Source organism: Myodes glareolus, chromosome 23 (genome assembly GCF_982192425.1).
Source record: "Myodes glareolus chromosome 23, mMyoGla1.1, whole genome shotgun sequence".
NCBI lineage: Eukaryota > Metazoa > Chordata > Mammalia > Rodentia > Cricetidae > Myodes > Myodes glareolus.
The window spans coordinates 56,949,156-56,976,628 of record NC_142048.1 but is presented as its reverse complement, the minus strand read 5'-3'; the positions used below and the strand labels follow the sequence as shown (position 1 = coordinate 56,976,628).

General features: G+C 48.4%; 1 protein-coding gene across 5 annotated transcripts in view; it reads left to right on the top strand.

Moving 5' to 3' along the window:
• Positions 1-27,473, top strand: part of Arhgef7 (Rho guanine nucleotide exchange factor 7) — a 106,261-nt gene that overhangs the window by 25,745 nt on the left and 53,043 nt on the right. For 3 of the 5 annotated variants that reach the window (XM_087900973.1, XM_087900972.1, XM_087900971.1), the window contains exons 2-4: positions 1,521-1,607; positions 24,455-24,539; positions 25,522-25,652. In XM_087900973.1, coding sequence (XP_087757099.1) covers positions 1,521-1,607; positions 24,455-24,539; positions 25,522-25,652 — 303 coding nt within the window. Of the gene's footprint in view, positions 1-1,520; positions 1,608-22,539; positions 22,615-24,454; positions 24,540-25,521; positions 25,653-27,473 lie in introns of those variants that run through there. The other 2 variants (XM_048456185.3, XM_085680633.2) reach the window with 2 other exon arrangements.

Below are 27,473 nucleotides of genomic sequence, written 5' to 3'. Positions count from 1 at the left end.
AGCCAACAGCACTGTAACTCACACCCAGTCTAATGTTGACTTTCTATTCTTCTGTAAAACACGTCACTATCCCCTTGACCTTATGGACTCCGGTAGCACGTTAGGATGTTTGGAGGCCACTAAAACAGTGAAACTGTTTATGAAAGTACATAAGCAGACAAACATGGCACTAAATGTGAAAAAATGTTATCTGCTCATAGTTTGAGAATTAAAGCAAGTGAGCATGGCTTTGCTCATTTGGAGCAGGGAATGCACATGGAAAGCAACTTGTCAATGAGAATGTGCTATATTTTCCTGGGCTTAAGTGTACAAGTTAACAAATAAATCTGTGATGACTTTATGGATGGGTCTCTTGCAAAAGAAAACAAACAAATGAAGACAATATGGAGGGCCTTTTGTTCCTAAGAGCATTCTGCAGAAATACTCATCACTCGGTATTTCTGAACACTGCAGCACTTTGCAGAGACCACTGTATTCCTGAGAGAAGTGGATGGAGGTTGTGATTTCTCCTTATAAGAAACCATCTTGAGTATTTTCAGTGCTAAAATTCTGGATGATGATTGAAACACCAACATTTGATTCTTCTAATTTGCTTCAGAAAATCTTTCTAAATCCTTAGATTTAAAAACTTTAAGAATTAAAAACATTTTTGATGGATTTCAGTCTTCCTTCGATTGTCCGAAGTCACGGGTTCTGCTCTTGTTTCCCTTGGTGTCAGGCACGGTAGGGTGCATAACATAACACATGTGGCAAGCGTGGCAGGATGCCTGCCACTGCTCAGGATGCAGGCTAGCGACACCAGCCTTCTCTGATGCCTCACCCACACTAGCCTGCTATTCTGGTTCATCATTCATAAATCACACGGCCTGTGCTTAGGAAGAGAAATCATGGCACTTTCGTGCCGACTTGCAGAATTTGTTGCTCGTTATTTTAAGCGATGGCTTTAGAATTAAAAGCACACCATCCAGGAGCCTAGGTCGGACAGGGCGGACGTCCTCTCAAAACTCCTTGGGGCTGCTCGAGCAGCAAAGGCAGAGTTCTGTACATTGAGGACGAGGTCGGGAGGTAAGGGATGGGAGTCCACTAGGGAGGAGGTGGCGCGTGCGGGGCCGGTGCGGAGCCGGAGCGGGGCCGGAGCGGGGGGTCTGGAGGAGGTAGGGCCGGAGCAGGGCCAGGAGGTGGCGCTCGTGGTCGGGGAAGCCGGGCCAGGGAGTAGAGGGGCGCGCGTGAGGCGGAAGCCGGGCCTGGAGGCGTTGGCGCGCGCGTGGAGAGGGCGGGAGGCGGAGGGGGGCGGGTAAGCCGGGCGGGAATGGAGGACGGCGCGCGTGGGGGCCGGAGCAGGGCTGGGGGGAAAAAGTAGAGGCGGCGGGAGATTTCCGCACTCGCGGGGGCGCGGTTTGACAGCGTCACTTCCGGTCCGGGGCGCACTTCCGGGTGCGGGCAGGGGGCGGAGATTGGTGCAGCCCGAGGTAGGGAGCGGATGAGGCGTCCGGCCCGCTCAGCGACGCTGTGTGTTGCAGGTCTACCCGGAGCCGCGGAACGAGAGCGAGTGCCTGAGCAACATCCGCGAGTTCCTGCGCGCCTGCGGGGCGTCCCTGCGTCTGGAGGTGGGTGAGCGCGGGGCCGGGCCGGGCCGGGCTGGGGTGGGGTGGGGTGGGGGAGGCCGGGGTCAGGGCGAGCCGGGGGTCGGGTCGCAGTCTCGGCTGCTGTCGCTGGCTGGGGCGATCGCTTTTCCCCGCCGCCTCCCTGCCAGTGGTCCCGGGAAGCAGCGTCTCGATGTCTCCTCGTGGCCGGCGGGTGGATCCCATCACGCGTTGTGATGGTTTCCACGAGAACCCGTGGGTTCTCTGGCTCGTGTGCAGGTGGCACGTTGGTCATCCCCGCTGGCCGGCGACACCTGTCCAGTTCTGAAGGCTGCCCTTCGGAATTATCCAGCATCGTCGCCAGGTCGGACTCGGCCCTCAGTAGGTGGTCAGGCCAGGTCCAGGCTCAAAGACGAGGGCCAAACCCCCTCCTGATCTCAACGCCCTCGTCTGCTGCTCTGCAGGCCCGAAATTAGGCGGTGTGACTGGATTCTCCAACCTTAATGCTTACGTTAGAAAACTCATGAGGTTTGTTTTGAGACTGGGGTTTGTAAAGCTGCTTCTGGGGGTAACTCCTCGGGGTTGTCTTTTCCGTTCTGCTTGCTACTTCGTGCTGAACATTCTTTGTGGTCGTTCAGTGGCCGCTCTCCAGGGATGTCGCTCTTTCCTTATTTTTCTTCTTTCTGGGCAGTGCTGTAGCTGTAGTGTAGTGCTTTAGAGTGTTTGCTAGGAACGCTCAGGTGGATGAGCTTGCAGCCACTTCTGTGTTAAAATCTTGTTATTTCTGTTTGCAGGCTCACCGTGTGAAAGGGTGGTTATACCACATGGCACCCCGACCCGGTGATGACCCAGTATAGCTTTCCTTTCTTGGTAGGACAGTCTTCCTCTGTTTTTCCTGGCAGGAATTGCAGAAGTCATCCAATTATGTTTGGGAAGTGTATTTAATTGAAATCGGACATACAGCGATTCATAGTGATTGAAGTGTCCCTGTTTTTATTAATTTATCTTTGATGACCTCGAGGAAATTGCTGCAGGTCATTGGGTAGTGGCAGGGACGATTTCAGAAAGCCTCACAGCTCTTTAAAGATGGGATATTGGCGTCTTTCGGGTACCACCCTTGTCATTTTAATGACTTAACTTCCTTATTGGACTGGAGAGCACTTTTTACTTAGTCTTGACCTTTGTCACGGGAGTTCATTCTCGCCACGCTCCCAGGTTTTGTTTATGTTAAAGTATTTTTTCAGATTCAGGCTCCGCATTAAGATAACCAGTGTAAATTGTAAGAAATCGCTGTAAAGGAATCGAACGTTGCACTCTTGTTTTCAGCTTTCCAAATGCGGGTCGCTTTTAGGACTTTATGGTTCTGAGTTTGCCCAGAGATGCCCTTACAGCACACGTGGACCTGGCTCAGGCACCTAGAACATCACTTGAGACAAAGCAGGTCCTTGCTAAGTCTTAGTTACCGAGGGGATGAGCCTGAAGTTGCACTTGGGATAGTCAATCGGTTTCCCCTTGATGGGGCGGGGAGGACCACTTATGTCATTCTGTGCCGATTTTGAAGAGTAAATGTCTCTTCCAGTTACTCAACAATTTAGTAGAGGAAAATATAAGATTCTTTTAAGGTCAGTGTATCACTTCAAACTCATAATTACCCCAGGAGATAATAAAAACAAAACAACACATGCAAAAACCCTAATTTATTTAATCATCTTTTTTTTTTTTTTTGGAAGTTTCTGGAGAAAAGAATGGCTTTAACTCAGCCATCTGTTTGTAACTCTGTGTGAGGGCAGAGGCCTCTGCAGGTAGAGCCCTAGTGTCCTGCAGACAGACAGACACAGGGAGAGCCCTAGAGTCCTGCAGACAGACAGACACAGGGAGAGCCCTAGAGTCCTGCAGACAGACAGACACAGGGAGAGCCCTAGAGTCCTGCAGACAGACAGACACAGGGAGAGCCCTAGTGTCCTGCACACAGACACGGGGAGACCCAGGGTTGTGCCCTTGAGCAATTCTAGGACTTACACATTTAATTTCCACCAAATTCTCAAAGAAGGGAGGCAGAAAACATTTTAAAATTGCAAACGGCAAACAAAACAGCTTAAACTTCCAAGTTAGCTTTTATTCTTTTACTAAATATCAAGGTCTTTTTTTTTTTCTTTCTTTCTTTCCCCAAGAGGTTATTTTAGGCTGAATCGTGTTAGTAAGGAAGACTGTCTAGCTCACTCTAGTTTAAGCTCCTAGTGATTTCTTTAAGGAAAAGAAATTTAACATTTTGTTACCAGATTGGTTGTTTTTAAGCTTGTATTGCATATATTTATTTCTGTGTATTTGCTTACGTCTTCCAGTGTGCCACAGTGCTTGTTTGCGGGTGGGAGATCAGCTAGTGAGCGTCGGTTCTCTCCTTCCACCGTCTGTGTCCAGGGATGGAATGTCTCAGGCTTAGTGCTCATGCCCTTACCGTCTTGTTGGCCTCATTTTTTTTACAACTTCTTTTTCCACCAACTATATACTTTAAAAATTCTGGGGTAGCTGCCAGGGAGATGGTATACTCAGTACAGCGCTCTGTGTTCAAGCACAAGGAGCCGGGAAAAAGCCAGGAGTAGTGGGACTGTGCTCGGCATCGTAGAGGTGTGGTTCTGAGGCAGTGAGATTCCCTGGGGGTTTCTGACTGGATAGTCAAGCCAGTTTGGCAAGCTCCAGGTTCAGGTAGAGACCTTGTCTCAAAAAATAAGGTTGAGACTGACTGACAGAAGACGGCCAGTGTTTATTTCCGGCCTCTACACATGTGCCCACATGCGTAGTTGTGTGTGTGTGTGTGTGTGTGTGTGAACTTGGATTTGTTAACATGCTCTGACATATGCACATACATACATTTTTATTTTCTGATTTGTGCAGAAAGCTGGTCACAGCTATGCCAGTTTCCTTCTATTTGTATCTCAAAAAAAAAAAAAGTGATGGTGATGCTGATGGTATACTAGGTGTTGTGATAAGAAACACTGCAGTGATTCAGGGGACAAGGCATGACGTCATCGCGTATTTCACTGCAGTTCCGCAGGTGATGAAATATCTGCAGAGATACAGAATTTGTCTCTAATTTTTTTTTAATTCTGTTCTTGGATTGTGGTCCCAAATGTGTTAGATGTATTTGTTGATGGTCACAGTATATTAGCTGTCAAGATTTTCTTACCCGGTAACACTACACCTGAAATGTCGTGAGATGGATAACCGGCAGCTGTTGAGAGCAGAGGCTGCCTTCCTCGGGAAGAGTGGCTTCCCTGTCACCCATGATGCCTGTTCCAGCTTTTTATTCAGTATCTAAGATAGGTGTTGAAGAGATGCCTCAGTGGTTAAGAGCACTGGCTGCTCTTCAGAGGATCCGGGTTAAATTCCCAGCACCCACGTGGTGGCTCGCAACCATCTGTAACTCTAGTTCCAAGAGATCTGATGCCTCTTCTGGCCTCTGTGGGCACACATACATGGTGCACAGACATACATGCAGGGAAAACACCCAGGAACATGAAATAGTAATTTTAAAAAACCCTAAAGTTAAGGCTGTATGAATCCAGTTCTAATGGTATCTTATAAAGCTTAGTCCATGTCATAACACACAGTGTCAGGGATGTTAGCAGCAAAGTTACAAAATGTGCAACAGTGAACTCAGATTTAGTTGTTCATCAGAGGACTATTTAGTGTTCCCAGTGTTTAATGTGCATTGCTTTTTATTAGGAATTTTGAAAAATTGGAATTTAGCACTCTTATAAATAGGCATATTTAAGGTCATTTTCTAAAATCCAAGTTGAAATTAGGAAGTGGGAGCTATGCTTGGCTGTGAGCTTCCCTGGCAGAGTCCTCTGCCCAGATGGCACTGGCCTGTCCAAGGCCAGAGAGAGCTGGGTATAAATGAGGAATTGACAGATAGAGAGAACTGGATTATAAATGAGGAATTGACAGATAGGGCAGTGTGTCACCAGGGCTGTCCTGCTGGAGAACCAAGGCCAAAGAGGACTGGATTATAAATGAGGAAATGACAGATAGGGCAGTGTGTCACCAGGGCGCTCTTGGAGAACTGACACTGCTTCCAATGCAGAGTCTGCTCTGGAAAGGAAAATAAGGCTCAGACGCGATTTCTTACGGTGACCAAGAAGGATTTCAGGGAGCCTGCCCAGTGAGGCCTGCCACCGTGCTTTTTTTCTCCAGCCAATTCTGGCTCCGCTGTGTGGGACTTGGAAGGGATGATGGCCCACTGCCGTTAACCTTCCTACTTACTTCACACATCTGTGAATATCAAGATTCCATTCTGACTATAGACAGGAACATTCATTAAAATATTAATGTATCAGTCATTGAAGGCCTAGGAGGTTCAGAACAGACATGGCTTCCCTCCTCACTTTTGGACATTTTGGTTAGTACTTTTGGTTTTTCAGATCAGTAGAGATTTCTCTTGGCATAAAGTTTGCTTCACAGGCTAGTTCATTTTGTTTTATTTTCTTTTTTTGTGGGGAGGGAGAAGTTCTGAGACAAGGTTTCTCTGTATAACAGTCCTGGCTGTTGAGGAACTCTCTCTGTAGACCAGACTGGCCTTGAACTCACGGAGATCTGCCTGCCTCTGCTTCCTGAGTGCTGAGATTAAAAGCATGCATCATCACCACCTGGCACAAGCTAGTTTCTTATTACGTGTGTGGTATACCATGGTGCTTCAGATATGTGACGGGGTGATTAAATCAAGCTAATTGCCATTTGTCAGCACCACGGACTTTTTTGTGATGAGAACATTTTAAATTCTTTTATAGCACCTTCCTGTGTCTGCCGTCAGTAGTCACTGCCATGCTGTGTAGTGCCCACCAAAACTCTGTCTTACTTAGACTGTCCCCGCTGACCAACATCCTCCCATTGCTCTGCCCTTCCTCCCGTCCCCTGGTGACTTCCATGTTGTGCTCTTATTAGTTCAACCATGGTAGGCTTCATGAGTGAGGCCGTGCTTTATTGGTCTTTACTAGTGGCTTTCCTAGTGGGTCTCCAGGTTCATCCATGCTGTCTCCTTTTTACACTAATAGTGTCCCATTGCTCATATGTATCTTGCTTTCTTTTTACATCTGTCCATCTCAGGTGGTTTCCATTTTGCGGCTGTTGTGAACACTCCTGAAGTATACAGGGAACACACACGTGTTTCTCTAACATTCTCTCAGTGTCTTTGGATATATACCTGGTACTGGGATTGCTGGGCCACAGGCTAACTTTTAGTTTTCTGGAGAACATCTCTATCAATTTCTGTAATGCACTGACTAGCTTACTTCCCACCAACCAGTGTTCAAGAATTCCATCTCTTCACATTTTACCAGCAGTTAGCTTTTGTGTTTTTGATAGACATTCTAAGAGGTGAGAGGCGATAGTTCATTGTGGTTTTCCTTGGCATTTCTTTGCTGTTAGCGATGCTGAATGTTATAAAAAATGGCTATTGGTTATCCTTGTGCTTTTTGAAAAATGTCGATAGAGAAAATGTTCTAGGTGGCTGTTTTCACTTCCTGGTGTGTTTTGGACATCGGCTCCTTTCCAGATGCATGGCGTATTGCTCTCTCTCTCTGTCGGTGGGGAAGTGGGTGTGATGATGCTTGCCTGGCCTCTTGTGTGTGCTGCTAGAAACACGGGTTAGCAGCAAGCACCATGGAGAGTGCCAGGCAGGCCCGAAGAGCTGAGTAAGAGCAGGGACTGTTACAACCGCCAGCATTTTCAGTGCTTTAAATTGTGGTGAATATTGTGCTTTTAAATTGCTTAGCAGTCTGTGTTCGTTGCATAAAGCTCAGGAAATAGAGAAATGCAGAAAAAAATACATGATACTGCCATCCAGAGATGGCTTAGTAATTTTTTATTAGTAATTTAGCTGCTTTAGTAATTTTTTCATTGCACACATGCAGATAGCTTTAGAGACCCCGACACAGCAGCATATATGTTCTGTAATATACTTTAGCATGACATGGTGGCAGTGTGTCCATCTCCTCTTCCTCTGTGCTAGTTGTATTAGCCTTGACTGTCATGGTAGGCCACGCAAGGCTAAAGGTGGGAATTCATGCAGGCTTTCACCAGCTGTCACCACCCCTTCTCTGGTGACTCACAGCACTGACCTGTCAGCAGTGTGTGTGAGAGGCTGTCCTGCAGTTCCTCGTACCTGTCAGAGACGTGGGCCTTCGTGGTTCAGTGTGGTTTCTCTTGTCTGTTCTGGCTTGAATCTGGTAAACCGAGGCGAGAATGAGGCACCCTCAGTTCCTGTGGCTGACTTGAGACTGAGACTGGGGAAGAAGAGCAGCCTGGGACGTCCAGGTTGAAGCTGTAACTACAGCGCTTCCTTCCAGCCTGGCATGTGTTAGCAGTGGGGCACTCTGCACAGGCAGAGCTCCAGAGCCCCAGCTGAAAGCAGGCTTGCAGCTGCTTCTGGGTGGAAGGCTGGGCTCCTTCAAGTGAGGTTTTTTCCTGCCTTCGTGTTGAAAGAGTTCTAAAGGACTTCAGTCTCCAGTGCTGTAACGGGCCAGGCTGACTTAGGAAGTTAAAGTGAGGGTCTAGGAAGGGGATTACTCATCTCTGATTCCTCTTTCCTTAAGAATGAGCTCATGAGTGGCCTGTGTAAGTCTGTGGATGCAAGGAACTTGCCATGCCGGTGAGTTTTAGGTAGTAGAGCTGACAGAGAGATAATGCTGTCACTTCACCTGTTCTTTGGGAGGGAGAGGGTGGTTGGGATGCTGGACAGAGCCGACAATAATTCTGTTTCTGTGAATTCCCAAAACTAGTTGTGGTGGTTTGTAACACGAATTCTAATGGTTCTTAATAATAAAAACCCAGAGTCAGATATCAGAGAAGCGGAGCCCAGCCACTAGAGAGTTCTTACCTCTACCAGTACTCAGACCAGTGGCGACCCTGTCTCTATGAATTCTCAGACTACATCCGAGTTCCTGTCTCCTCCCACCTTACAGTCCTCTCTCTGCCCAGCCATATCACTCCTGTCTCTACTTCCCTAGTGCTGGGATCACCTTTATGTGAGCTCTGTTTCTCTTTTAGGCTGATTCAATTTCCTGTAGTCCCGTGTGACCTTGAATTTACAGAGATCCACCTGTTTCTGTTTCCTGAGTGCTGGGATTAAAGGTGTGTGTCACCGCTGCCTGGCCTCTGTGACTAACTAGTGACTTAGCTCCACTCTGATCTTCAGGTAAGCTTTGTTTGTTAGGTTACAAACAAAATATCACTACATTTGTTTGAATGAAGCTATCACCCGTAATCAGCAAGCATATTTATGTTTGAATTCATGGTCCCCAGTTGGTGAAACAGTTTGGAAAGCATTATGAGGCATGGCCTTGTTGGAGGAAGCGTGTCACTGAGGGTGGGCTTCGCAGTTTCAGAGTCTTGCCTGATTGGTGGCTCATACCTTCAATCCCAGCACCTGGTAGGCAGAGGTAGGTAGAGCTCTGAGTTCAAGGTCAGCCTGGTCTACAGAGAGAATTCCAGAACTATACAGAGAAACCCTGTCTTGAAACAAACAAAAACTAGCCCAAAATAAACAAAAACCTTGTATCATTCCAAGTGTGTTCCCCTTCTCTCTCCTACTTGTGGATCAAGACATGTGCTCCCAGCTGCTCTGCTTCCATGGCCTAGCTCTGATATCATGGACTCTAACCCTCTGACATTTTAAGTCCATTTGAATTCTGTCTTTCGTAAGTTAGGTTATGGTGTTTTGTTACAGCGATTTAAACGTAACCAAGACACTAATCATGCCTGCTAAGAAGTTTCAAAGTTAAATGCACATAGTTCAAATATTTTCTTGAAAAGTAATTTTTAATTTTTATTTATCTTTTGATTCTTCTACCTAGTGAGCGGTATGACTGTTAAGTTTTGAATTCCTGGCTAATGGGAATCCACCCCTACTGATGTAATAAGCCAATCAAACTGAATTAATAAATCCAGGTTTATTCTGAGCAAAGCATTCTTGGGTGGCCCTAGGGGAAGTTGAAGAGACCATAAGGGGAACCCATGAGGTAGGCGCTTTTAATGCCCTTGGGGGTGTAGCCACCAAGGACAGACTTTCTGGTGGGGGCAGAGTCTGGACTGAGACAGCTCCAGGGGAGGGGCTTGGGGTACAGCCTCCACTCGAATGTAACCCCAGCCAGCTTCTGGCTCCCTGTGTCCGGAGGTGTAGGAGAGCTGAAGTAGTCTAGAGCAGCGACAGGCCCAGCATGTCTGCGCTGTGGTGGGATTTAAAGGCGTGCGTGTATTTCTAGACTCCAGGCGTTTCCCTCTTACCTGTCTTACTGTGTGTGTCCTTTCAGGGTGAGCTTTGAATGTCACTAGGTTGTGGCTGTGCAGAGTATTTGGACCTTCTGTGGCATGGTGGTTGGTTTGGTTTTAAATGTCAACTTGCCACAACCTAAAAAATCACCTGAGAAGAGCCAGTGAGGAATTAGCTACATTAAGCTGGCCTGGAATATGTCTGTGGGGATTATATTCATTATTAATTAATTGGGAGAAGCATCCTGAAGGTGACCTCAAGACTGAAGAAAGCTCGCTGAGCATAACTAGCAAGCGGGTGAAGTTCCATTTGTTTCTCTTGGCTTGTGACTGTGATGTGGCTAGCTGCCTTGACTTCCTCCTCAGGGATGACTGTAATTTGTAAGCCAAATAAACCCTTCCTCCTTGTCTTGGTCAGTGTTCTATTGCTGTGAAGAGACTCCATAACCATGGCAACTCTTAGAAAAGCATTTAATTGGGGCTGGCCTACATTTCAGAGGTTTAGCTCATCATCGTAATGGAGGGGAGCATGGCAGCAGCATGCAGGCAGACATGGTGCTGGGGAAGGAGCTGAGAGTTCCATATCTGCAGACAGCTGGAAGAGAGAGTCACTGGGCCTGGCTTGGGCTTTTGAAACCTGGAAGCCCACCCCAGTGAGACACTTCCTCCCACAAGGACACACCTAACAGTGCTGCTCCCTAGTTACCAAGCATTCCAATCTGAGAGACTGTGGGCCCTTCTTACTCAAATTGCCATACCCCCTAAGTTGCTTTTGCCAGGATATTTTGTCCCAGCAACAGAAATGGAACTTGGGCTCCTGTTGACCCCAGCTTCTCAGTTCATAAAATAGGAAGTGGAAAGGGGCTAGCGAATAGATGGCTCAGTGTTAAGAGTACTTGCCGCTCTTGCAGAGGACCCAGGTCTGTTTGTCAGCACCACATGGCAGCTCGCAGCCACCCGCCACTCTAGTTCCAGGGGATTTGATGTCCTCTTCTATGCTCCTGGGGCACTGTCCAGACACATACTCAGGTCAGACACTCACAGTTAAAATGAAGAGGTTGAGTGGAGAGCCACTATAGAGTGGCTTTGTCATCTGCTTGTTGGGAGTGCCCATTGTCCTAGCTTTATAGAGTCCAGACTGATGGGGATATTCACAGTAAACACTGCAGCTGTTGTGTGACAAACTTGTCATGGAGCAATACAACATACACAGGTGTTTATTCACCCCAAATAAGGTGTTCATGTCAGTCAAAAGTCCAGTTTGGTGAACCAGTGAATTTATTGGGGTTACTTACAGGCATTATGGGCGAGGAGTTACTTACAGGGGTTACTCAAAGAATGTTGTATCGCCAAAACCCACTCCTGTATAGATATCTAGAGCACGCACACAGTCCAGCCTGCACAAGGCTCAGCAAGTTGGAGAATATCCTTTCCAGGAAGTCTAGTTGGCCTGAGCCACGTCCGCTGCTTGGTTGGTCTTTGGGTCAACTTTGCAGCGTGGCTTTTCTGAGAGTGACTCCACCTGCTTTCCTGCTAATATGTGCTTGGGAGGGAGGAGCCTAGTGAATGTGGTCAATTTCAGGGACTTCCTGAAGCTATTATGAATTGTTTACTTCCTGTCTTAACTGAGCGTCGCTGCAGGATGGTGTGTTTGACCTCTCCTTGGAACATCCTGTTGTTGGACCTCTTTGTAAACATTCTGTTCTAAAATAACTCGTTTCACCTTCTCTGTCCTATGCCTTAACAAATTTTCCTCCAGAGAAAACTGCTACATTACATGAACCAATGGGGAGAGTCCTGGTGATGGCCTGATTTAGGAGAAGACAGTGGGGAGCAAGGGGTAACAGAGCCTTTTGGGAGTGGAGAGGTGCTGGGTAAGGTCCAAGGATTGGAGGTTTCCATGATCTTTGCCTCAGAAAACTCTGTGTGAAGGAAAGGGAGCTCCCACTGCAGGGTGGCTGGTGTAGATGGCCCAGTGGAACTGTTCTGTTGTTTGAAGTCGACTCAGTGTTGAGTGAGTTTGGGAAGGCCTTCCTGCTCCATTTGCATCCTTCCTGCTGCAGATGCATTGATCTGGTCTCTCTAGACCTTTCCCTGGCTGCAGACCCGCATTGCAGCCTTTAGCAGGGATGGTGCTGTCCCTGTCTGTGGATGAACATGAGGCACTCATGCCAAGGCTGGGTAGGGAGTCTGGCCTTGGGTTTGCTTTTCTTTAGGACTCATGCCTCTTCTCTAAGGGCCATGGCGTGGGTGAGGTGTGGGTTTATTTTAACTGTGGAGAAACTGGAGTGCTGGAATGTAGTCCATGGTCTTGTTTTTGCTATCTCTGGGCCACGTTCCTGGCCCTTTAGAGTTGAGTTCCTAGTCTTCTGTGGCTTGCTGTAGATCTAGGATGAGCTGCTGGCATGTGCTGCTGAAGTTCTGCCTTTGGCTTTGAGGTCTGCAGGACAGTGTCTGTCCCTGGAAAGGTCTGCGTAGTGTACAACCTCCCATTCAATGGTCTCCTCCCCAGCTCATCTCCCTGCCTTCTCACTGTGCTGGCTTGTGGTGGGATGACTCATCTAGTCTCTGGCCCAGTGTTCTGCTGCTCTGACACCTGTGACTTGGGCCACTTTCCTGCCTGCCTGCGACCCAGGAAGTTGTGTCAGGCTGGGCCTATCCAAGAGCTGGCCTGAGTGGACTGGTCTCTGTAAAGACCATCACCTCTTCTTGCCTTCTGTCCTCTTGGACTTTGAGTTGTAGTAGTGTCCTCCTGTTGGAGACGTCCATGATGATCAGTGACTTGTGACCTGTGCTAGGAGTCATAGCTTCACAGATGTCAGCTCCTGTGCCTAGAAACTGAGACACCGAGAGGTCGGGAACAGAGCTGTGGCCACCAGCCAGTGATTATTCTGCCTTCTTGTACCTGTGCTTGGAGCAGCCTGTCTCCTGTCCCATCTGCAGAGTTGTCATGTGACCAGTGCAGACTGTCTCCAGTGCCGTTCCTCCCTCCTTTGTGGGTGCTTTGGGCTATCTGTGTGTCTGTGGCTCCTTGAACATGTGTCATTGCTTGTGGATCACTAAGTAGACATTTGTTGAACTGGCAAAAACTCCACGAAGTGTTCTTCCAGCAGTCTTGTGGAACCATGGGGTGTCCAACTAGGGGACTGGAATCCTTGGGCATTTCTCAGGAACTGTGGGGGCCATACAGAGGCCTTAGAGTGCTGTCTGAGACAAATGGTCGGGGGGGGGGGTCCTCAGTTGCATGGTGTCTGTGTTACCTCAGTTTTCCTCCTCTTCCCTCCCCATGCACACCTTTATTTTGTCCTTAGAACTACAGAAGTTTTGTTTCATTCTTGAGAGCCTTGCTGCATAAACGGTTGCAGATGAGGGTGATGGGGTAAGCAGCCTCTGTGTCTGTCAGATGGTCTCTGTGAACTCTGACTTGTCTCCAGTGGGTGCTGTCAGCCCTGACATATGGGGATCAGTGTGAGAGGACAGATGGCCAGTGGATGGCTCTGTGCCACTTGCTGACTGGTGCTGGCTTCCTTGTGGTAGAGCTCAGTGGAAGAATGCCCAGGTCCTAGCGACCTTGAGGTTCTGCAGATTGAGACATGGTAGAAGTTTCAGAGTTGGAGGGTCCTGGGCATGGCTAGGAACTGTACCTGTCACAATTTGCAGTTCTAGGGGAAGAGGAACTGAGGAGGTCCCAGGCAGCAGCAGGATGGAGGACCGCCCATTGTGCAGCCTTTTCCTTTGACCTATTGCTTCTGCTCTGAGCTTCTAGGGAATGCCTAGAGCCGTTTCAGGTCCTGTGCAGGGCAAGGTGTCCCCTCAGTCTTCACCGTCGGAGGATTGGGGGAATTCTGGGAAGGTTGACATACAAAAGGGAGAAGTCCACAAAGAGTTCTGCACTGAACTGTCTCTCCATCTTATAGGAAGCTCAGCTGAGCTCAGTTTGGTGTCCAGTGGACAGGCATGTAGGCAGTTATTGGCATAGGGTGGGTTCTTTGGGAAGGTCTGTGTCTGCTGAGCAGACAGGGTTGTACCTCTGAGCCTTCAGGTAGGAGTGCAGGCTTCTGGCCAGGCTGTGGCTGTCACAGGTAATGCTGCTGTGCTGGTGGCTTGTCTGGACTGGCTCATTTGACCACGTGGGCCTGGGAACCTTCCCGGGGAAGCTTCTCAGTCTTGTATGGTGTCACTGCACCAGGGAGGGTAAGGACCAGACGTTTCTATGTGAAGTATGTTTTATTCTGTATACATTAGGTCACATGGATGGACCAGGCGTTCATATGTGAAGTATGTTTTATCCTGTATACATTAGATCACACTGGTGGACCAGGTGTTCATATGTGAAGTATGTTTTATCCTGTATACATTAGATCACATGGGTGGACCAGGCGTTTGTATTGAAGCATGCTTTATCCTGTTTACATTAGATCATCCGGGTGGACCAGGCGTTCATATGTGAAGTCTGTTTTATCCTATATACATTAGATGACATGGGTAGACCAGACGTTTGTATGTGAAGCATGCTTTATCACGTTCCATTAGGTCACTTGGGTGTTTTTCAGGGATGTTCAGGGTTGATAAACAGTAGGAAATGCTTCACAGAGAGTTGTGCTCTGTTCCTCCTTGTCCTGTGGCAAATGAAACAGTGATAGCCATGCCAGCTGGGTGCTTGGGATGAAGCTTTAGATGTACAGGCGTGGCTGAGAGCCTGAAATAGGGTGACTGCTGTCTCTGTGTGGGAACCCTGGAGGTACTCATGGTGGCCTTTCACCTCTTCCCTCTGGTTACTTCCTGTCTCTTATCATATCTTATCCCCCCCCCATTCTGGGGATGGGCCGCAGAGCTGTGCACAAGCTGGGTAGATGCTGCTGTCTCACAGAGTTGGGTCCGGGCCTCCTGCCCTCCCTGAGTCTGGTCAGACGGGTTTCTTTTTGATTGTCCTTTGGTCATCGTGCTGCTGTTTGCCTTTGAAAGCAAACCTAGGCCATTGTCTGCTTGGATGGGGAAACCCTCTCTCTTTTTGACAGCTCCTTGTCCTGCATCTTTTTGTCTCTGAGTGTCCTTTGTGCTCTGGGAACCAGCAGAGGACAGGTTCCCACCGAGTAAGTGAAACAAAAGCCAAACCCTCACACTATGTTTGGATGTGAAGTCTAGATGAGTATGTGTTAAAAATAACACGTGACTGCCCAGATTTGTATCAGTCTGTATTGATCTTTTCTCTTGTAGTTAGGGACCCTCATGGTGTGCCATTAATTCCTGTGGCCTGTACTGTTCTACTCCCCAGAGAATGGCAGGCTCACTCCTCCTTTGTAGGGGCTTCCAGGTGAGGGAGGGTCATACCCTGGTGGGTTCATTGTGGGGGGCTTTACAGAGGCCGAAGTCTTGGAAAGCACTGATATGTTTGGTATTTAGAGCTCGCCAATTTGTCTCCTAAACCTGAGTGTGCTGAGGGGCATGGATGGCACATGTGACCCAGCTGGGGAGGGAAGCACTGACGTCACAGGAGTACTGAAGAATGGCAAGGCTTGGTGGCCAAGAGCAGGAGTGAGAAACACGCTTCTCCCCAGCTGTGGTTCCACAGAACTGGGCCCATCTGACTGCCCAGTGTGAGTTGTAGGGGAGTGAGCTGTGGCTATGCCATCCTGGGCGGGCAGTCTGCTGGACCTTCTGGGATGGCTCCCTGCCGAGGCCGGCTGGAGGATTGATGCTTTTCTTTCCCACCTCGAGAGGTTAGGTGTGATGACGGGATGCTAGACAGCTTCCTGCCCTGTTCTCCCTGGAGTGTTTCTTGTGGTAGAGCGCCTGACCATAGCCTGGGGCCTTAGCGCCTGTCCGGTGCTGGCGCTCTGCGTCTTGTCTTCCCTGCGAGTCTCTGCATGCCGGTTCATTTTATCTTGCTAAGCTTTCACACTACATTACAGACCCCGTGCTCTTCTGAGTACTTCAGGGCAAGTGCTACACTATGGATGCCGGCTTCATCGTTTCCAAGCCACTTAGCGTGTTCAGATGTGCACCTTGTTCTCAAAGTGACATGCTATGCTCCTGTTTTGAAGGGTCTGAGTAGAGGTCAGGTATCATTACCCTGTCATGCCTCTTCAGTTTCTTTTAACAAAGAGCTATTCCCTCACCTTTATCATTTATGGTCTGGAATCTTTGTTTTTTTTATATGTTTTTTACAATTTTATGCATAAATCTAGCATACTTTGACAGTGTTTCCCCATTGTTCTCTCTTACCTCTTTTCCCTCCCTCTGAGCCCTTCTTTCCAGCAAGTTTCCTGTCCTCCTGATGTCTTTTCCCTGTGTCTGACTGCATTTAACTAGGGTTGCTTACTTAATTGTAGGTGGGGAGTTTGTGAGCAAGGGTGGTTTACACTGACCAAACCACAAGGAGCTACACCTCTTCCTTCCCTAGCAACTATTCTGCCTTCACCTCCTCCAGGAGGGCTGGGCCCTTGTGCACCCCTCCTTTCATCCACGACAGAATGCTGAGGGCCCAGTCTTGTACACATAGCTGCCTCTGTGACTTCATGTATGTAGACACTCATGCCATGTTCAGAAGACAGTGTGTCACAGCACTCCTCCCATTCTCTGGCTCTTAATTCTTCCCTTCTCTTCTGCAATGTTCCCTGGGCCTTGGAGCCGGTAGTATAGATGTTCTGTTCAGGCTGAGCACTTGATATGATGAGTCTCCGTATTGGTGGTCATCTGCTGGAAATAGGCTGAGAGCAGCACTAGTCTATGGGTACAAAATGAATATTTATAGGGCAGGTTTATACCATGCTCATGAAGCAAGACAGCAGAAGGAGGTTCCATATTTCCTTCTCCCCATTTCACCCCTAGCTTTGGACAAGGTCTGGAGTACCAGGCGCATATCCCCATGTGGAAAAGGCCTAAAACCTAGGCAGAATAGTTGGTTACCGACCTGTCTGCAGGTTGGTACTTTTCTCTGTCAGCTGACTGGAAAGTATCTTCTGTGTAAGCTAGCAAGGAGGAGGGACGCCTCTGCATAGTTCCAGCTTGGTTTCTGTCACTTACTTTCATTTTTTTTGACAGGAGTCTTACTGTGTAGCCCATTTTGGCTCAACTTGAGATGCTTCTGCCTTATCTCTTCTTGCCTCTTGTAGGGGTTCAGATTACAGTTGTGTGTCGTTATGTCTGGTTAGATGTGTACCTGGGTGTCATTTGATTCTAGTTAAATAATTTTGGCAAGAATTCTGCATGAAGGTGTTCCTGATTTCCCACACAGCCTTTGTGAGAGGGCACTTATTGTCCGCTCCTCTGTCTCTGGGGTGCTGAGTTAGCACTCGGAGTTTCTGTGGTGCGGGAGCCTTTCCCTGTGCGCATCATCTTATTAGCACTCCCCCTGTGCTGTCCCCAGGTGTCTGTCTGACCCCGCTGGCCACCTGTGCTTCTGTCATCTTTCACTTTGGTAGTTGCTATTTGGAATCAGACCCTTGGGTTTGAGGCTGCACTTGGGATATTAAGTTCTAGTCTGCTCTTGTATAGTGCATCAGACATTGGTGAGTGGAGCTGGTGACATCAGGCTGAAAGGTTGTGTGGGAGAGAAGAAAACACTCCCTTGCTTCCAGAACCAGTTGTCTGTGTACACACTCATCACTTCTGACCTCTGTGTTACTTTTTCCTTTTATGCAGATTTCTTATTGGGCGCATCAGTCCGACCTAGACTGGAGCTCTGAACTCATGTGGCCTCAGGTGTAAAAGGAGAACTACTGACCCGCAGGAAGGGGAAGACACAGGGCAGTCATGTGCTTCACTTGTGAGGAGCATCCTGGCAGCTGAGGGCAGGGCACCGCTGCTTCCTTCTTGTGCTCAGGGCCAGGTCTGCTGCGGAACTTGTGTGGCGATGCCACTACTCTGCCACGTGAGTGTGCTGAAGGACAGAGATGTGATCTTGTGCCTGTGGATGGTGTATACCCAGTGGTAGAGTTGATGTGTTGGTGCATTTCCAGAGCCGCTGTTTGGAGTTATCTGCTCCCACAGGGAGTGGTGGCCATGCTGTCAGCAGCTGACTTGTGAGGCTCAACTGTGTGCTTATTTGAGGGAGAGACTCTCCTTCCCCTAGTACCGGAAGGAAAGGTTGAATGTTTGGTCCACAGTTGGTGGAACCAGTTGGAAAGAATTTGGTGGTGTGGCTTGTTGGAGGAGGTGTGTCACTGAGAATGGGCTTTGTGTTTCACTAGCCCATGCAATTCCCAGTTGTTTCTGCCCTGTGTGTGTGCCTCCTGCTTGTGGATCAGATGTAAGCCCTCAGTTGCTGCTCCAGGCTGGCACTTGCCTGCCTGCTGCAGATGTTGTTGGGCCTGGGAGTTGCTGCAGGCTAGGGTGGCTGCCCAGGCTCTCTGATTGGCTTGCGTAGGAGCAGGACTGCATCATCCCTTGGTTTCTGCATACTGGGCAGCCCCTTCCTGGTGCTTTGGTAATGGGCTGTCCTTCTGGACTGGTGGCTGCTGTATTTGTGTCATTTAAAGCATAAATGGCAATGCAGGTAAGGGGTTCCAGTAGCCAGCTGGCCTCTAGGCCTTCTGGGCCTTGTGCTGCTTTCTCTGTTGTGTCCAGGGCTTTCGGCTGTACTTAGGTCATCTTCTCCATCTTCTCTATTGCTTCTCACAGATGCACCTTGCTCTCATTTTTCATGTGGTACTGGTGATCTGACCTATTGCTCTGGGTCTGACAGACAAGTACTCCACCACTGAGCCACATTCTTAGACCTCCGGTTCATCCTGTGACAGTAGCCAGCATGTATGAGCAGTTATGTGGGTGGGAGGGGCTTACTGTGGCAGTTTACTGAGTAGCAGGCAGAGAGAGTCTGGAGCTCTCTGTAGGAGCAGTACCTTGGCTAGAGCCTCATGCTTCTAGTCTTCCTGTGTAGCAGCATAGCTGAGCTCTGGGGGACTGCCCTTGGGGCCGGATTCCTGTCTCCTCTTCCTCTCATCTCAGTGTCTGTCCTGTGAGTCCAGGGACCTCTCAAGTTGGTCTGCTATTTGGATCAGTGTAGAGCGCCTGCTTCTCCTCAGAGAGGGGTCAGGGTGCTGTTGAGCTCTGTCCGAGGAAAAGCGTTGCTGGTGTAGTTGCCTGTGTTGCTTGGTGTCACATGGCTTCATGGAGCTGTTCCCAACTCTTTGGATTTTCAGGGCCCATCTGCTTCCCTATAGCAGTCTTGTAAAATCTGTCCCGACTGCTCCTGGCCTCCATCCCCACCTTACTTCAGGCTTTTTCCTTCTCACTGCCGCGTGCTGTGGGAGGAAGGAGTGAGATCTTTGCAGTGTCTGGAGACCCCAAGCCTGGGATTTGTAATTGCTGTTAGTTTTGATGTTAGTGTGATGTTTTCATCGCCTTTTAGAGCTGCGATTGCGGTCACTTCCCTAGGTTAGCCCAGTCAGGTGTCCTGCTGAGGTTAGTTGAGGTTCCAGTGACAGGCAGGCAGTGCTTTGCCAGGTAGGTAAGGGCTGGGAGCAGACTGTATGGGATGCCTGTGTGGAACTGCACCTACTCTCCTGGCTGGCATTGTGCTGTGAAGGACATAATTCTGCCCTTGGAGGCTTCCTTTCCCTGTGTGGAAGGCACAGTTGGCACATGGTCTAAACTGGGAGGTCCGGGCTGTACCCACATCAGTGTGACTCTATCTTCAGCATGTTTATTTCTGCTCTTCCTGACTGGAGCTGCAACTGTTCCAGCTCTGCTCTCTGAATGTTTCTCCTAGGCTAGGGAAGAATGCATGTACAGCAGTGTGTAAATGCCTGTCTTCTGCCCTGTTACTGCGTTCTCAACTGCCTCCCGTTCTTTGTAGGCCCTCTTGGAAGTTACCAACAGTCTTTGATTACCTTCTATGGATATGTGTTCTCTGCCATGGTGTTTGCATATTCTTGATAGAATAGATTCCCAAACCTAGTAAGATTTGAGTCTAATCTGAAAGGGAAGTAGCTTGTTAGGGGCATGTTAGGTGAAAGGACTGTTACTGCTGGAACCTGTTAGGAAACTTCTGTTTTTACCCCTGGGAGCAGTAGGTGGAATTAAGTTCAAAATCTGCAGAAGCCAAGAAAATGAGGAGCCAGGGCTGGAGTTTACTGTCTCAACAGTATGGAGCATTTGCTCTAAACTTAAATAGCACCACTTACTTAAGATTCATTGTCATTCTTGCTCTGAAATCACAGATTCCATTTGACAATATGATAAGACAAAAATATATTTTTAAACTTTGCAAGCAACACTCCAGAAATATCTGCCAAGAGTCCTGATTTTGTGCATGCCCATGTGTTTGTGAAATAGAGCTTCCTCACACACCCTTGGTGGTGGAACTGATGCCAGGGTGTTGGGGTCAGTCTCCTGCAACAGTTGTGGAGATGAGATGGGGAGGAGAGACACCTTTCCCAGGCACTTTCTGTGTGTAGCCACCTAGGGATGTCATGTACGTATGAGTCACTTTGCTTTGTTTTTAGGTCAGTAGGGTCATGTCAGTTATGGTGGACGATGATGTTTGTGCTGTGTGGCCAGGCTGCTCTGATTCCAAGCAGACAATTGGACGTGGTATGGGAGCTCGAATATCAGCAAGTGAAGTGTCTGGATGGGCTCTGTTCGTGTTTAGTGCTGGTGCTGAGTCTAAATTCTAAATTCATGGTGTCTGGTCATTGGCTCCTTGTATGGCTCACCTTCCATTGTCTTACTGGCCACTGGTGTGGCTTGTGTCTTGATGAAGGAAATGTACCCTCCTGCCTACATGGCACACATAGCTTCCAAGAGGAGGCCTTGATTCCTGAATCTGTAGGCCTTGGCTTCCTTTTGTTTGCACTGAGAACATAATCATCCAGCTCTCCTTCCAGTAGCCTTGCAGCAGTATTTTCTTGTTACCAGGATTTCTAGCCTATTGAGTCCTTTGGGCTGCCAAATGCCTACAGCTCCAGCCAGCATCTTGATGGTTTTCCACCTGGAGATGGCACCGCATTCACGCAGGAGCTGCTTCTGGACATAGATGAGAGCCCGGCAGATGTTCGTGGTTCAGGCTGCTGGGTTTAGAGGATAGGAATATGTGGTTGCTCAGGTGCCCAGAGACAACACAGAGTAGTGGCGTGGTACAGGCCAGCGTAAAAGAGTCTACTTGGGGTGTGTCCTCTTGTGCCTCAGTCTGTCAACCTACCAAGGGTACAGTGGAGCCCTCTGGGAAGGAATGTGCTCCCTTACAACCGATTTGCATACATTTCAGCATCTTTTTTCTCTTGAGGTTTCTGTGAAGCCTTAACTGCCAACAGTTTATAATTACTATGTTTTGGATTTGAGGTGGAAGGGGGTCCTTGTTTGCTAGGGAGCGGGGAAGGAAGTGCTTGCTCAGAGTCACCTTTATTCTGTGTCTCCATGTTCTGAGAGGAGGAGCTGCTGGGTCATCAGGGTGGCCTGTGCTTCTGCAAGTCTGGTGTTGGAGGAGGAAGATGAGGCTCTTTGCTGAGGGACATTGTTTATGCATCACTCTTCTACTGGGTGCCTCACAGCAGAGGCTTCTCTGGCCAGGCCTGCTAGCTGCAGGTAGCTGTCACTCTTGACAGCAGCTCCATTTGGGCCAGGCCCTTTCCATTTGAAGAACTGGGTCAGAGGCTTGTTGACACTCCACATGACTCCTGGAACTTAAGCTCCATGTGATGGGCCACAGCCAGGCAGTAGGGTGGCCAGTTTCATGTGTCCTGGAATGCAGGCTTCCCCAGAAAGTACAGTGAGGAAAGGCTATCTGCCGTAAGCCTGGGTTAAAGAAACAAAGGAGGTCAGAAACTTGTGTCCTGAGAGGAGAGCTGTGATGGACCAGCTTCACCAGCTGTACTCTGCAGGCTTCTGTGGTCCTGCTGTTCTTTTGATTGAGACAGTGTTACAGTTTGGTCAGGTGACCAGGCACGTTCTTGCCTGCACAGAGGATCACCGTTTTGGTGTCAGCTTGCCAGGCAGGTACTGTGGACAGTGCACATTCTTCCTTTTTCTGGCATTCATACGAGAACAAAGCCTGACATTGCATTGACTATTATAAAGAACCCTAAAATAGGGAATATGCGCAGAGCACATTTTAGAGGCTAGAGGAGGTTATGGCGGGAAAGGGCATCGAGGCCAGAATGCTAAGTCTTTGGAGATTGGAATTAGCCCATCTGGGAATGTGGCCAGCAGGGTCAGCATCAGGGCGGGAGAGGGGCAGGCTTCCCCTGAAGCACATGTGTACTTCAGGTCTATGTGGTGGTGGCCTCCATCTACTTCTGTTTGCTGTGAAGGCCAGTCTCCCTGCCAGCCTATGGTGGTGTCTTCTTGGTGAAGGCCAGTGAGTCCAGGCTGTGCAGTCTGTCCTAGACACCTCATGGCTGTGGGGAGCGGTCCTGTGTGTTACACTGACCTTCCAGGGAAGGTTCCAGGCCTCTTCTCTGGTACCTTTAGTGCGAACGGCCTCTGAATGAAGGCCTTTTGGTTTTGCTTTTTGCTGTCTAGATTGGTGTTTGGGGAAGTTGTATGTTCTGCTCCTTGGAAAAACACTCCTGACCTCAGGGGCCTTAGAATGGGCCTCCTGGTTTGTCTGGTCTCCTCCTTGGGTTTCCTGGGGAGGAAGGAAGGCAGCAGTAGGCTCACTGAGTTCTGACATCAGCCGAAGCCCATTGGCAGGCAGCTGCAGCCACTCAGATGCTCCGTGATATCTGGGTAGGAAAACTATATAGTCTGGGAATAACAGGAAGCCTTCCCATATTCACATCCTGTTGTGCTGGGGTTTGTGACTTGCTGCCTTGCCATAATGAAGGTTAGTGGACATTTGTCTGTGTGTTTCTTGTGGAATAGCATAGCTTGACTTTTTCAGGCTCAGAATTAGACCTTAGAGCTGAAGGACAGATCACCATTGTGACATTTTATAATCAAGGGGACTTCACATTTTGCCTGAGGAAACTAAGGCTTAGGCAAAACAATACCTTTTATTCTTTAAAAAGATGCAACTTAACCTGTTGTGATCCTCAAAATCTCAACAGGGAGGTGAGCCTAGAAGGAGCTCCTGTTTGGGCCGACTTTCTGTAAGCTACAGGTGGTACAACCCAGGAATCAAATTGCACCCCATGAGAAAGTTCCGAGGGCCCTGCCGGAAGGGTGTTGAGGAAGACTGTCTTTCTGACACCAGTGGAGCTTGAGACAGTCGTCTTTTGGCTTTTGGGGTTTTGTCCTTTGGTTTGGTTCTTATGAGCTTTCAGCGATGACCCCTTTTGAACTGTTTAGACCCCCGGCCTCTTTCTTAAGGTACATCTGACTCTGGATGGGTGACGCACAAACCCACCCGACCCAAGTCTGAGTGGTGGGAGATGTGTACTCATCCTCTTTAGACTTTATGCCCTAGGATTGAGTGCACACATGGACACTGGCCTAAGTTTTTCTTGGTGTAAATGTACATGGGGGATTTCTCAGGCAGGGCTTCAGGAAGTAAGAGGAGTGAGACTCAGCAGGAAGGAGGTGGGGTGTGGGAAGGCAGGAAGGGGTGGAGGAGGGAGTTCCTGACCCTGGTGGAGAGAGGCTGCAGGAGGAGGAGGAGGGCAGAGGTTTTAGTGGCCAGCCCACAGATGCTTGTCCCAGGGCCTAGGATCAAGACTGTTCTATTTTGCTTCAAGACTATGTTAATTTGGTATGCATTTTGGTATTTAACTTTTGACATTTAGCTTTTCTTTTTATAATTTGCACCTATTTGTCTCACTTTTTCTTGAATAACAGTACTGGATGATTTGGTTATCAAAATTATTTGTAAAAGAGGTTATTTAGTGATCAAAAATGACACATAGTCTTTAGAGAGTGTTTGGAAAGAGTTGTGCATGTTTTAGCATATCTGTAAGAGGCGTATGTGTGCATACATTCCTCTGAACAAAAGTCAGATGGGTTTAACCAGGCATCTGCCCGTTCTCTCTTAGATTTAGCTGGGTGGGACATCCACATAACACACAAATGCATATGCACAGGTACACACACATTTAGAGTCCAACCATTTTAACCCAGGCTAGCTCATGTGCCTTCTCTCCTGGCTCAGTCTTACGGCTGACTCAGAATCAGAGTAGTTAAGTGGCCCTGGATCAGGCTGGATTGCCTACAGTTCAGGTTCTTCAGAGCTCTCTGCCCAGAGAGACCCTGCCTGTCTCTCTCCTGGGAGCTGCTTTATCTTCCATCTGTTTCCTGTCGTCTTCTGCTTGTACCTTGTTGCTATTGCCTTGGATGGGGTGCATTTAATTCACCTTCAGAAGAGATCTTCTTTGGCATGTCTTGTCCTGTAGACTGTACAATCTAAGGAGAGAGGACTACAACCCATCATGAGCCTTTACTGAGTACCTTTACTGGCGGCCCCTGGCTCACACCTTGCTTTTGCCTGACCTGGGTGGAGAAGGGAGCAGAGCTGGTTTGGTCCTCCAAGGACTGGATGGCCTGTGTGGAAATGCCTCACAAGGACATTCCAGTGCACTCCTTCCCCAGGCACCTGCTTGGAGATTGCTCTGCCTCTTGAGAGTTTTAGACCGAGGGTGCTGGCCATGTGCAACCACTTGTCATTGGAAGAGTTCCTTTTATCCTGTGCTGTGACACGGTGCTAACTTTTTTGTTTCATTTTCTTCTTTCAGACTTTTGATGCAAATGATTTATATCAGGGGCAGAACTTTAACAAGGTCCTCAGTTCCTTGGTGACACTAAATAAAGTGACAGCAGGTAAGACTCTCATTGGGTGTCCTCAGGGTGAGAGTATAAAGGCTTATGTCTGGTTTCCACAGCAAGGCAGAGTGATCATTTGCCTTGAGAAAGAAGCTTCTTGGGCGATGAATGTGCAGTTGTTCCTTCTGCTGCTGGTGGTTTGTGAGTCTGAATTGTGAGTGCTGGGGCAGCAATTTCTGGTGCCTTCAGCACAGTGGCTGTCTCTGAGCCACTCCCCAGCACATAGTACTGTGATTGTAGTTTGCAAACTGCTCTTTTCCTGACCCCTGGGTCTTCTAGCTGGAGCTATACAGTAAGAAGAGTAGGGTCTGCTGGTTCAGAGCACTGGGGTGTGCCACTGGGGTATAGCTGTCCTCACTGGTACATGGTGAAGATTTAAAGGATGTGATAGACTCACAATGTTGATACTCACACTCCTTGTTTAGAATGGCCTTGAGTCCCACGCTGATGATTGGTCAGTAGTGACCTGTGCTGTGGTGGCACGTGCTGTGTAGTCTATCTGCACAGAAATAGGCTCTGCCAGTAGTTCTGTGTGTGTGATAGTGCACCTGACACATTTGTAGTGCCGTCTTTAGAAATGCTAGCTTAGCATATGTGGCATAGGACTGTTCATCTCTGTCTCCTGCTGATGGTGTGGCATGTAGTCTCGGAGACTAAGTGCCTGGCAGTTCCTCGCTGAGCAGTTACATTGTGTTTCTAGATGAAGGAAACATTTTACAAACACCTGTAAAATGGTTTATAAACTGTTGAGAATTGCACTAGAGAAGAACCGATAAGTTAGTCATCCCCAGATTGTTCCTGGAGAGGTAATTGGGGAATAAATAAAGAATCTGCTCATTGTTACTGTGTATATGGCCTGATTTGTTGTGGGACTTGGTGTGTCTCTCCATGCTGGCCCAGTTTTAGAGCCAGTGTGTGTGGAGGATACATGGTGACAGGCATCTTCAGTGCTCTCTCTCTCTCTCTCTCTCTCTTTCAGACATTGGACTAGGAAGTGACTCGGTGTGTGCTCGGCCCTCTTCACATCGGATAAAGTCTTTTGATTCCCTAGGATCCCAATCTTCACATAGTAGAACTTCAAAATTGCTTCAGAGCCAGTACCGAAGCTTGGTAAGTAAGATGTTTTATTTTGATTCAAAGCCTTTTTGGGCATGAGAGTCTACAGATCCCTTGGGAGATGCGAGTGCCCGTGAAGACGGAATGTGGACCATCGTAACCTTTAGGCCTTCCCGGGTGGCTCCTGCAGTGTTGTGGTAGCATTTGCTTCTCACTAGATTCTCCCATATACTGAGCTGAGGACTTTCAGAAGCTTGTTTATTTGGGTTTCTGTTGAAGGCTGCAACTGCTCATCTAGAGAGGCGTATGCTTTGACATTTACCCCTAGGGTAAGTGCTCCTTGTGCACACGAGTATGAGAATAAGCAGTTCATATGTGCATAAGCCTGGCTACACAGGGATGGTGCAGAAGCCTGCTGCCAGGAGTTGCAGAGTGGGATCTAAGTTGTGGAACAGGCAGTGCACAGAGGTGCATGTCTCTCAGAAGTGCTCGTGAGTGTGGTCAGCTGTACCCTTCCATACTTTTCCGTTTTTAACATTTCTGTGAAGCCACTCAAACTTAGCTCTCTTAATGAAACATAACTCAGTCCAATCAACTCTTTTGAGACTCACCTTTAGCAAACCTGACAGCTTCCTTTTTGAATTAGAGCACATGGAAAACTGTGGTCCTGTTAAATCTTTGTAAGAACTTTTCATGACTCACTGCAGGAGTACTGCCAGTCTCGCCTCTCCTCTTGGGGAACCGACTCGTCCCACCAGCTCAACAGAGGGTGTAGTGTGGGCATGTGTCAGCAGGGTGCAGCTCTCTTAGAGCAGAAGATGGAAGGCAATTCTTCCTTTGCCTAAAGTCTGCCTTCCAAGCCTTCCCAAGTCAGGTTGTTCACAGAGCCAGAACCTTTACTCGGGGTGGGGGAAGGGTGCTGGACCTGAGGATAGGAGAAACCTTCCTTAGAGAAGAAGAGCCTGTGAATAAAGACTGGAGTGGGATAGTGAGAAGGAACCAGGATAGCAGGAGAGGGTGACAATGGGATGTCTGGGCAGTGCCCCTGCTGGTGGGGGTGGCAGTCCTGATTTCCCGAGAGGAGATGTAAAACTCAGAAGAACCAAAATTTCTGTGGTGAAGGGGACAGCAGGTATTTCTTTACAAGTGTAGATTTCTAACATATTCCTCTTACTTATGTATTTATTTACTTACTTATTCATTCATTCATCCACCCACTGATCCATCTATCCACCTATCATCCATCCATCCATCCGTCCATCATCCATCCATCCTCCATCATCCACCCATCCATCCTCCATCCACCCATCATCCACCCATCCATCATCCATCCATCATCCATCCATCATCCATCTATCCACCTATCATCCATCCTCCACCCATCCATCATCCATCTACCCATCATCCATCCATCTATCCATCCATCTATCATCCACCCATCCATCATCCATCCATCCATCATCCATCCATCTATCCATCCATCTATCCATCCATCTATCCATCCATCATCCACCCATCCATCCATCCACCTATCATCCATCCATCTATCCATCCATCATCCATCTATCCACCTATCATCCATCCTCCACCCATCCATCATCCATCTACCCATCATCCATCCATCTATCCATCCATCTATCATCCACCCATCCATCATCCATCCATCCATCCATCCACCATCCATCATCCATCCATCCATCATCCATCCATCCATCGTCCATCCACCCATCATCCATCCATCTATCATCCACCCATCCATCCATCATCCATCCATCATCCATCCATCATCCATCCATCTATCCATCCATCATCCATCTATCCACCTATCATCCATCCTCCACCCATCCATCATCCATCTACCCATCATCCATCCAT